The sequence below is a fragment of the Ischnura elegans genome, chromosome X (genome assembly GCF_921293095.1).
Source record: "Ischnura elegans chromosome X, ioIscEleg1.1, whole genome shotgun sequence".
Classification (NCBI taxonomy): domain Eukaryota; kingdom Metazoa; phylum Arthropoda; class Insecta; order Odonata; family Coenagrionidae; genus Ischnura; species Ischnura elegans.
This window is the reverse complement of record NC_060259.1, coordinates 19,770,140-19,782,314: the sequence shown is the minus strand read 5'-3', so window position 1 is coordinate 19,782,314 and position 12,175 is coordinate 19,770,140. Positions and strand designations below refer to the sequence as shown.

At 37.1% G+C, this 12,175-nt stretch overlaps 1 protein-coding gene and 1 long non-coding RNA gene across 3 annotated transcripts in view; one reads left to right on the top strand and one right to left on the bottom strand.

The window, feature by feature from the left end:
• The window catches only part of LOC124170501 (ER membrane protein complex subunit 1), a 58,110-nt gene that overhangs the window by 35,241 nt on the left and 10,694 nt on the right, over positions 1-12,175 (top strand). For both annotated transcript variants that reach the window (XM_046549264.1, XM_046549263.1), the window contains 2 exons: positions 1,703-1,900; positions 2,020-2,145. In XM_046549264.1, the coding sequence (XP_046405220.1) occupies positions 1,703-1,900; positions 2,020-2,145 (324 nt within the window). The remainder of the gene's footprint in view (positions 1-1,702; positions 1,901-2,019; positions 2,146-12,175) is intronic.
• Positions 8,133-11,484, bottom strand: LOC124170502. The gene is made up of 2 exons (XR_006867480.1): positions 10,154-11,484; positions 8,133-10,038 (listed from the first exon to the last, which is right to left on the bottom strand). It is a non-coding gene; the product is annotated as an uncharacterized LOC124170502 (long non-coding RNA).

Here is a 12,175-nt window from a genome sequence, read left to right as displayed (position 1 = left end):
AATGAACTGTTTCCGTGAAAGGCAACAACCGATACCCTTTTCCCTTTCCACCTTCGCCGAGGTGAGTCGCGCGGAAGGGGGAGTTTTCACACCACAAGGCTCTTTTAGCCTTTTTTATTACTGCGCCCGTCCGATGTGATATTCATTTGTAGCATTTAGTTTCTTTCTTGAACTTAAAAAAAAGCAAGAGATTTTAAGGTTGATTAAATGACGTGAGAAGTATAGAATTTTTTTGGCTCTACAAAACTAAAGTTTAGTTCTATAGTTCGTTCGCTTCGTCCACTTGAATTCCATGAAGATTCAAGATCCAAAAAAATCGTTGATATAATTTTTAATAAAAATTCCAAAGTCTCCATAATCTTGCAATTTTGGTAGGAAAGTACTTGTCCAATCACACAAGTTTGTAGCAAAAGGCAATTATCTGCAGGCAGTAATACTGTAACATGGAGACATCAAAACCTGCTGGCTGAGCATGTAGAATAATTGGTTTTTCTGCTTGAGAATTTGAAAGGGCCAAATATTACATGATTCATATATGTAGTATGTAATCTTTATTACAGCTATGAAAATTTCTGTACTCAGGGCTCTCCCTTGTAGTTTGGATACATATATATGGTCGACATATTTTGAGTGCCAATATTTTAAAGTAATACCTATCATGTAACACCACTTTTCAGGTATTTTCTGTTTTGAAATTTAGTTATTATATTTTAATTACATAGTGATGATATGAAAGATGCTTTTGTCAACTGACTCTTTTACAGAGTAATATTTTTAAAAGTGGTTTTCTTGTTTCCTGGAATTAAGTGATATTTTTCTTGGAGCCTATGGCATCAGAATCGATGGAATCGGTATCGGTAGAATCGGAATCGAAATGTCAGAATCGGAATCGGGATCGGAATCGATAAAATTTTGGAATCGACCCATCACTAATTAAATGAATTCAATGCTTTTGGGATGAAGAAGATTGTGAACGATTTTGAATTCATAACTTTTTAGGCATTTCCAGAGTTCAAGGTAGGATTGGCCTTCCCCAAAAATACAATCTAAAGAATAATTTTTTGTCATTTCAACTTTCATCCGTGAAATTTATTTTATATTTACCTTATTGAGTGTAGTTTGGTGATTGCTATTCATTTAAAGCATCCTTTACCATCCATCCCTTAGTGTGATCTGCCAAATGCCATTACACATCTTAGCCTTGAAAATATTAGGTTAATCAATAATACAAATAATCTTTTGCCATCATTTTCAAAAATCTAAAACATCATAATTTTCAGCAGACTTTATAAATAATGAGACATTTTTGTTCAATATGTTTAGTCTTAAATGTTATCGTGTTCAGAAGTCACCATTTCTCCTCTGCTTTCCCTGCAAAAGCTCCTGTTCCAGGTTGCTCTTGTAAAAATTGAAGTCCTCTTTATAAATATAACTCGCGTAAATATAATTCATTTAATCCTTATGCTGAAGTTGCATCTCTTTGAAATTCTGGAGGTGGCGTAAAGAAGCTACCATTTATTTATGGCTAATAATACATCAGGATGTTTTACTTTTTCAGGGGAATTTCTCATGATAAAAATAACGGAGAGCCATCTCATTTCACTCTTCTTCTGTCTCTGAACATTTCTTTTCATACCACTTGTTTCTTTGTATTATTTTCACTGTTGCAATAAGAATTTTATATTTCCATTATTAATTGTAGATTTCCTGAATTTATACCTGATTGATGTCGTGTCTGGGACAATTGTCTTCTCGCTAACTCACAAGAGAGCAAAAGGGCCTGTGCATATTCTTCATTCTGAAAACTGGGTGGTTTATAGCTACTATAATGACAAGTCTCGCAGAACGGAAGTTGCTAGCTTGGAATTGTATGAAGGCAAAGTTCAAAGCAATTCCACAGGTATTATATTTAACTTAATATTTTGGTATCAATTTTGAAAACTTACTCTGTGTTAAGGAAAGCTATGGGTCAATTAATATTCTCCCTAGAGAATTACAGAATAATTAATTTTCTTTCAGCATTTTCCTCAGTTACCACACCATTGCAACCTATTGTAGAAAGGCAAGCATATATTCTACCAGCTGTTGTAGATGCTATGAAGGAAACCATTACAGAGAAAGGAATCACCAGCAAACATATACTGAGTAAGTTAATTGTAAAAATTAAAATTATGTCTTCAGAATAAACAGTAGAGCCTCTTTTATTTTAATGCTCGCTTTTCTAAATAATGCTATTAAGAGAAAACTGGAAATAATCCTCTAATGGGATGTCCTTATTTTCTCTAAGCACAGTAAATTCAGTCTTCATGTGGTATTTAGCACTGCCTTCAGATGACTGCTCAAATTTGCCTTACCCTCCCTCCTGAACACATCCTGCTTCTGGGGGATTTGTTGTGCCTATCATGGCGGGTCTCCCATTCCTTAATTCCTTTCAAAATTAAAACCATTCTGGGAGAGTAGGGCCAAAAACCGCATTTGGTTATAGACCTGCCTCCTGGAGCCTAACCTCTTAAGGCCTTTTTACACAGGGCACGAAATTGGGCAGTCTAGAACTGTATTAATATATATTATGGCATGAAATTGCGTGAATGCATGAACGAAATTAGAACAGGAGATATTTTGCCATCTCACGTCGGTGTATTCTTGCATGTTGTTCTAGCAATTCACTGCTTTACACTACGCAATTTTGACTGCGCCTTTGTACAAACGTCAGATTGTGCAAGTATGTGCCGTGTGTAAAACAGCCTTTAGAGCTTAATTGACTGTTTGGTTCAGCATGTTATAAATGGTACTAGTTAATCACCTATTTTATTTATACAATAGATGTTTGAGTAGTTGAAATAACCCTTTAGCATATTAATCATAAGTAAGGATGAGTCGGTTCTTAAATTTTTTCAGTTCTCGGTACCGGTCCTGTTCCCCCCAATCAGTTCTCAGTTCTCAGATCCAAGAATGAACATTTATTATCTAAAGTAATGCAAATTTAAATGAACAACCACAAGAAGTGAACGAAAATAATTTCACTAAAGAGGTAAATTGGTAGGAAAGCTTTGTAAAAAAAATTAAGATCGTCTCCATAATTTTATTTGCCAAGTAAAAGTTTAAATACCATGTTGTTAAAGAATACATAATCGACCAATTTTTCACATTACAGGCGGTCCCCGACTTTCGTACACAATGCGTTCCCGAAAACTTGTACGAAAGTCGAATGTACGAAAGTCGAACCATTGACTTCCATACTAATTAGGAGTTACGTTCCAAAAGAGCGGAATATACGCACTAAAACCGTTTTTTTCACGGATTTTATTTCAATGGACTTAATGTTAATAATATGTTAATAAAACTCCTCAAATCATCTAATTTCTTTCGAAAATACACAGAAAATGCAAATAAAAGTTATAAAACAAGAACTCCGTTGGCTATCGAGTGAAACTTCCTCTTGGCGTTTAAGTTGACATTCCACTTATTACGTCCACTATAAATAAGAAGACATATCAAGAAGCAAAACAAAATGTAGTTGTTGAACCCGCACTCTGGATACCTTTTAATTTTTACATCAAAATTCGACATTTGGCAGGTGACATTCGTGATCGCGTATATTCGCATGTTATTCAAAAAAGACAAAACACAAACGGAATTCGGGTGATATTTCGTGCAATATCGTTGCTGAAGGTGTACATGAATTAAACAGCACTCAAACGAAAAAACACAAGATCTTACTAGTTTTATTGAAAGCTATTTGATGATGTCTAGTCAACATCTTTTGAAAAATATCTTCAATGAAGGCTTTCTTCTTCTCTTGATAAAGGAGCCTATATCAGGCTGTCTCTCTCCCAAATAAATCACCTAGATTAGAGTCAACTACCAGCAATTCCCTTCATTATATACGTTCGTATTGTTCGCATATACTGCCATTTGAAACAATTGAATGTTGGGATGCGCAATAAACATCACAGGAATTTAAAAAAAATTACAGACCAACATCCGAAAGTCCGAATTTAGCATACGGAAGTCAAGTAAAAGGTGTCAATTTTGAACGTACGAAAGTGCGAATTGTACGAAAGTGGAGTGTACGAAAGTCGAGGACGGCCTGTACATGAGGCAGCCACTGGTTCTTTCTCTAGGTTTTGATTTAAAGAATGCTACATTTTTACCCTATTTATTCTTGTTTTGGTAGAAATATTGCCTGCAGTACTGAGCAGGCGTTCACTGAAAGCAGTAGTGGTCAATGTTGATTTTGAAGGCCGGCATGAAATATGCTTGGAGCACAGTTTACGTACTGCATAGCATCAGGATCAATAATGAAACTCCTCCAATATCTGACGACATTCTCTGTTAATTTGTTGTAACTTGTGAGTCAGTTCAAAATATATTCTGTATTCTGCGATGAAGCTTAAATTGTTACATTAATGGACAACTTATTCGCATACTTTACTGCCACAGTTGTTATAACCTCAACAATAAACTGCTCAACACGCCAGTACAGCGACACCGTGTATAAACTGAGCGGCGGTGAGCTAATGCAAAATTGTAATGCAAAGTTGCATTCTGCAGGATAACCAGGAAGAATTCTATATGTATATGTACACGATTCAATCGTAGGCCACTTTCACACGAGACGATTTTCTGCCGGCCGCCATTCACGGCACGGCACATGGCATTGCAGAGAGTTGTCTTGCCTGAAAGCCGCCTGAATTTCATGTGAATGACTGCTGGCGAAAAGGCGTATCGTCAGAAAGTGGCCTCAATGTAGCATTGTCAATATTTCACGCCTTAGAAGGCACATTTGCAAGGCCGGATTGAAATGGGTGCTGTGGACGCCATGCTATCGGGAAGCAATATATGCGTTTTTTAATCTTTTTATTTTACTTTTTGGCCTTGAGTACGCTGCCACTTAATTTAATGCCTCAATGTTTTTGTGAAATGAAAGAAATGTTGTGAATGTATTTGAGTTAATGGGCTGCGCTATACATCAATTATTTATTTCTCTAAAAAGTCTTCAAAACATTAGAGAGGCTTGGTGATAGTTTTCCAGGTTTACACCGCGTTGATTCATGTTTTTTTTTTAAATAGTCCGCAAAACATGAATCAACCGTGAACCATGAATCAGCGGTGTAAACCCGGAAAACTATCACCAATCAACTCACCGCGGAAGCCTCCGTAATAATTAGAGAGGCTTGTTATCAGGTCCCACAAACCAACATTAATGATTAAAAAGAATTAAATTTACTCTCTGACATTATAAAACTTTACCTAAGAAAAAGTAGTATGTAAGATAGGGAGCTTGGGATACGAATTCCGTGACATGGAGATGAGATAGAGGGAATTACAGTCCAGCCAGTGAGAGTTGTCCAATGAATTTTCAAAATGAGGGGCGGAGAACTTTGCACCAGCACGATTTGCAGCCAATTGCTCTCCCCCAAATGCACCTCACACCCTCGCCTAGTCAGTCAACGTTGTCACATGCATATGAAGCACTGAAACAAGCCTCAGCCACCAAAACGAGTCCTTTCTTCGAATCACCAAAGCAGGGGATTCTTCCTTTGGGTCATTCACGCTCGTCGTCCCCTCTGGCTGCTTTCATCACGGAACCCTTTTGTTTAAATGTGGCGTGGGCGTTTCTCTTTCTTACCTGGCAACCTTTCCCCCTACTCCTAATTAGAACTGTCTAAATGTCATCAGACAACTCTCGGCAGCCAGGCTGTAATGCGTTTCTAAGGACTGCTTTGTTAATGGAGGGTGCAGAGAAGTAGTCCAGACAGTATGATGGCAAGGCCAGAGATTTTTTTTTAATTTTTGGAAAACAGTATATCAGGAATCATTGATATGCCAAGAGTAAATGCACAAATATCAAGTAGAAAGTTAGTGCACATAATTTGAGGAAGAACATAAAGAGGAAAAAAAAGGAAGAAGTCAGTAGGTATGAAAGGATCTACTCTGCTATAAATAGACTTCATACCTGGAAGTATCACAAGAGAGTTGTTGAAGGTCACAGGGGAAGAAAGGATGTGGTGCTTTGTGCAAATTTCTGAGGTAAGGAATTTAATATTAAGTTATGGCAAGAAATAAGGTACATAATTGGAGTTTGTTCAAGGAACAGGAGCAAGCATTAAACCAAATTAAATTACAGTAGGAAGGATAAACTAGGTAGTATACAACCTCTAAATATTAAACCGAGATCACGTAGATCCTAAATGCCAAGAAGGTAGTATTTAAGTCAGGCCACTGATGTTACCTACCTGATAGTAGTATCAATGCACTTGAGTAAATTGAGGATTGAAGGCCACCCTTAAGTCTCAGTGAGAACTAACACATAAGATGAAATTCACATTAAAAAAGCTGGTAGATGTGTGCTCCTCTCAGAGGAACCAGCTTTAAAAAGATCAGTTTTTGCTGCAGGAAAGCAATTTGCCTTTTTGGGACTGCAATTTTTGATGCATTAGAAAATAAGGATTAAGTGTCACTTCACAGTTCGGTTGTGACTTTTCTGATGGTCTTTCTTTTGAAATGGTTTTCAATACATAGTCTCTTATACCAAATGAGAAAGAAAGCTTCTTTGCATTTGCCTCATTCCATCATCCTGCCTTAATCCTCTCTTTGCAGGATAAGGAGGAGTAGAAGTAACTCCCTCATGGTAATTAATTTCTATCACTGAAAAATCCTTGATATTTGCTCATTCAAAGCTGTGAATTCTAAAACATATCCACGCAACAGTTTAAAGGCAAACGACTTTTACTGTACATCTTCATAGCCACTAAAGCCATTGCTTTGACTTTTTTGTTCCTCATTAATAATTGTGCCGTCATACTTAATATCCAGTCTGAAATAAATAAAAGCAAAGTAACTATTACAGAAAACTTTTGATCCCAAAAATGCTGCTGGTGGACTTACACCATTTTGATATTCACAGCTTCCTTTTTGTAGCTGCTGAATCTTTCAGCTTGGAAAAACTTTTTATGCAATTTTATTTTTTTGAAGTTTTATTTAACAATGTGAGCATATTTGGTTTATTTTATGTAGGAAGGTATTTTATTGAGAGTGATTGAACTTAGTTATGTGGACCTTTTTTTGGCACAGTCAAGACATATGTCATTGTGGAAGTGAAGTTACAATTACCTCCTATGTCACAGTAATGTTGCTGATGGCTGGTGAGATGGAGTGAAAGAAGATTTAACCAAATTTTGGACAAGTTGGTAAATGAAACTATGGAAACATAAGAATTAAGTCTTCTTAGAATTGTAAGTGATCAGCCTAGTGTATCTCATGGGAGGTTTCTATTGCCTTATGAGCTAGCTTTTGCAAAGAGAAAGATTTTTTTATTGGGGTTCCCCAGAATATTTATTTTCAGAGAAGATAAAATTGTATTTTATCATGAAAAATGAGCTTAACACTTTGACTGCGACTATTCAGTTGCCGTATGATCCAAAAATGCGGAAATTTTTTTTCTCGCCAACAGGTTTGAAATTGGATGTAATGAACAGCCAGTATCGCCAAACTAAAATTTTCAATTTTTTTTCGGTAAAATTAGATAATTTATTTTCCACGTCGATCGACGTGGTCCGCCGTTGACGATGGTCCGTGGTTATGCAACCCGCATCACAGAGTGTTGTGAATTTACTAATGCTTAAATACATATTATTTAGCCGCTATATATGGATTATTTAAATAATTAGATAGTTAATTTGTATTGAATTACTAGCCTCGTACCATTTACTGAATGTTTGAACTCGGAATCCCATCTGACGTTCTTTTTTATCGTACATTTTTTACACAAAACATTTTTGGACGTTCACCTTAGCTTGGGGGAATATACATTTTGATGTTGGTCTTCTGCACATATTTGAGGTAAATACCGGTATTAGGTACTTTTTATGCCTAGTCTCATTATACTTACCTTGGAAACCAATCTTAGACCTTTAGACCTTTTATATTCCCCACTTGAATGGTTATTCACTCGACGGTTCTTGAAGAGTGGTGGAAAAGAGTAGAGGTATAATACTATTCATGCACTCCTCTGTGTTGAAAATACAGTAATAAATTGGTAAAAGTTTAATTTCTAGGATAATATGTATTTATCTCGGATTAAGATTAACAATTTACATTCTTAGCAAATAAAATAATAAAAATAGAAGGACTTTTACAAATCGTTTATCAGGTTTTATGACAATTAAAAAAGAGATCGTCAGTAAATACACAGGAATATGATAAAAACACTCACATAAACAAACAAATCTCAAATATATCCTCCAAGCATGATGCACGTAATTTAATCCATCCTTCCGTGAAACACTTTGAAGCACTTTCCTTGGCACAGAGGAGGATTATCTGAGCAATCAGTGCAGTGGTATATGGTTTGCCGGCGTTTTCCTTTTTTTGTACACACCCGGCAGTTTTTTGTTTCCTTCTATCCCCTTTAGTTGTCATGGGGTTGAACTTGGGAAAGTGCATCTCTAGTGGTTGGGTATTTATTTGGGAAACGATGACGTTTTCCTGAGTCCGGCCAAAACTGACAAGTTTTCCTATAATACTGAGTTTAAAACTCTGTAGACTCATTTTCTCTCCCTTTGAATAAATTTTGTACAGCTTAAAGCTGTTTAGTAACATCATTTGCACAATATGGAGAGCAACCTTTTTATACCAACGCAGTGTCTTTCTTGAGGTTATGTGGTAGGACAAGAGTTGATCTAACCTATCAACTCCACCCATGAATTTATTATATTCCCTCACGGCTTCCGGAACCCACCTTTCAATTTTTCTTTTGCTGACACAATTCACCAACTTTCCTGAGTGCTGTGTGCTAATCATTGCCACCTCCCTTTTGTCCTTCCATTTAACACACAAACCCCGTCGTCCGACCACATTTCCACCACTTCTCCTTTTTTTATTTTTTTCCCAGTAACTTCTGCGGGATTACATTTCCGATTACTCCTCAACGTGCCAGTGCACAAAATGTTATATGCTGCTAAACTTGCAAAAATGTCCACACTGGTGAAGTAGTTGTCTTTAAATACACAGTATCCTACTCCTCCATATGCCTGCAAAAGTTTATGAACAACACAGCCCGCGTGCCCAAGTCCTCCCTCGGAGTTCTCCCCGGCTCCAGTGTAAACTAAAATTTTTGTGACTAGGCCAGTGGGTTCAGCCAGCATGTATAGCTTTACACCAAACTTATGTTTTTTTCCTTTGATGTACTGCCTGAAAGACAGTCGCCCCCTCCATAAAATCATAGACTCGTCAATACTCAATTCTCGGGAAGGGAAATATATATCATCCATTATGTCATCAAAATGATTTAACAGCGGCCCTATTTTCTGAAGGCGGTCACATAAACGTGGTTTTTGTGTCCCTTCGGCAGGTGCAAAATTTTATACTCTTAACATTATTTGAAACCTGTCCCGAGACGTGTGAAGGAAAGAAAGGGATGTTATAAAACTTGTCTTTCCGCCATTAATCCTGAATCTGGGATATTTGGATCAGTCCAATGTGCAGTAGTAGCCCCATAAACACGTAAAACTCATCCTTTGTGACAGGTTTCCAGCATCCTATGCGTGCGCAAGGAGATAGCCTCTCTTTCAAGAAACGGTCCGCGTTATTATTTGTTTCTTGAATAAATTTTTTCTACTATTTGGTCAGTGAAAATCAGACGAAAAAAATCCCATTGGGTGTCTCCATTTGGTTTCACTTTCAAATTTCTCTGTCAAGTGAAAGTCATTTCCGGCAATGCGGGTGTTTCCATAGACCAAGTGCGGTCAGTGCGGCGCACGTGGATAGGCAAACCCGAAGTCACAGTTGAGCCATGGGTTAGGGAACTTGAGGAGCTATCACACATACCTATGGATGAATCTTCGAAAGCGTCATCATCCTCTGGATACACGCAGTCTTCGGATTCGGTGCTACCATCATCCTCCATATCGTCGCTACTCAGAAGAAAGCTGTCATCCTTGTCCTCTGAAATATCATCTTCTAGGATCGCTTCAATTTCTTTTTCTGGTAAATTTCTATCTCTGTATACCGAAATTGCATTGGTTGAAGGCATACCTACATTCGTTAACAGAATAAAATATATTATATAAATAAAAACTACACAGGAGGTGCAAATTTTAGCAGGCAGATACTTTGTCATCAATTTTTGAAAAATGTTTCATTTTCTTACCAAGTATTGATAAAGAGGCATTTGAAGGGCCAGCTGGAGACTCTTTGTTTATAGAAACAGGATCCAACGACGGATCAGAGCCTAAAACGTTAATGCAAAGAGTGAAAGAGCTAATCGTTTGCTAAGTGTTTCCGAGCGATCTCAATTAAACTGACGAAGGAATAAAGCAATAATTACCTGGAGTTGATTGCACTTCAGGAGTGGATGACAATTTGTTTTTGGCAATCCTTATTTTTTTAAATTTTTGTTTCGATGATTCCTCTAAATAGAAAATTCGCTTTTGAGAATTAGCGCTGTACGCAAACTATTAAAATAGGAAAAAACTTACCTAGACATTGAGGAGATATTTCTACTTGACGTCTTCTTTTCCCCATTGTGGATACCACTGACCTAATGTACTGGAGCTAAAATTGCACTCCCCGATATCAGAACGTCTCTCCTCCACGTTCACGTTTGTTCTGCGTTATCGAATGTTATATCTTCAGGATAATTTTCAACCGTGCCGTCACTTGGTAGTACATTGCTTCTGAGTTGTTGCTCAACGAGTAGTAGGTCAGCAGCACAGCTAATGTAGCAAAATGTTGAATATGTCGTGTAGTTATCTGATTACAACACAGAATGTGACATCATCAAATGTTTCCTTTATGACGTAATGGTATCCAGTTCCAGAAATATCAATTACAGCGAATTTATACCGACGTCCAGTCTCCATATACTCATCTTTCCGTTTCAGGTCTGAAAATATTTTCGGCAACATTGCTTCTTCATCACGGTAGAATTATTTCTAACGAAGTTTCCACTTTGTATTCATTGTGTACCGATGGGTTCCTTATCACTCATAACAAGGCTGTCTCAACTACATCTGAGAAAAAACCTCCACTATATACTAATGATGGCAAAAAAAGATGTGCCGTTGTCTCTAAGAGCATCAATGTTTATTATTTATGTATCAGCATACCACACGGTATGAAATGTTCGTTAATATAAATAAAAATTGCATAACATTTCCTTTATAAGGTTTATTACGGATTTTAGGGTAAAGAAAATATGCGAAGCGCCAAGTTCCTCGCATAATGCTTATATTTAATCTGAAAAGAGACCATAGGAAAATGATAAAAGTAACTCAAGATAATGATAAACATAACTTTCAATCTAAGAAAGGCATCTTGAAACGGCTCCGAATATATGATGCCTGGACCATAAAAAAGAAGAAGAATAAAGGACATGTTGGTACGTATAGAAATAATACAATTAGAAGCCATATCTTACGAAAATGACTGAGCACGTCGATCGACGTGTTCCGCCGCTGGCAGAAGATCACGACCACGTCGATCGACGTGCTCCGCAGTGAACGTGTTAAGGATTTTTATGGATCTTATGAAAGTAATTTCATATTTTTAAGTTTCTGGGTGCTATTTGGTCCATGGCTTAAATGGTGGTGCCAGGTCAGGTGCTCATTTATATGTTGTCCCTGGAATTCATCAGAAATGTGTCAAATGAAGGAACTGATATTAATCTGAAGTGAAGTCTCAAGGTTAACATGTAAAGTTGTGAGGAGGTTCTGTAATGCTTGAATGTATGTTAATAATTAGTAAAATTAACTGAAAAGTCAAGTAAAGGAACTGTATATCCCATGGTTAACAACTTAAAAGGTCACTAATTGAATACTGTATAAGCACGTGTAAGGGCAGCGCATGTGTATGAGACCCACCCGTATTTTGAACATTGAAGCTAAAAAAAAAATTTTGCGGCATTTTTACCCTATCGCACGGTGTTGCAGTTGTATGCCTGGACTTTGGACAGTTATCAAAATTTCCTCTTTCAATACATTTACGCGGCATTTTTTACAGGGTATGTATGGCACTCGGATTTATGTAGGTATTCACTTGCAGTCTTAACGTTATAATGTTGACTAGGGACGGTCAGATCGGATGCCTCGGATCCAAACATCCACGGATAATGCACTTCACCTTATACTCCGGATCCAAATTCGTCGAAGAAATCGAATCTGAATTCGAAATT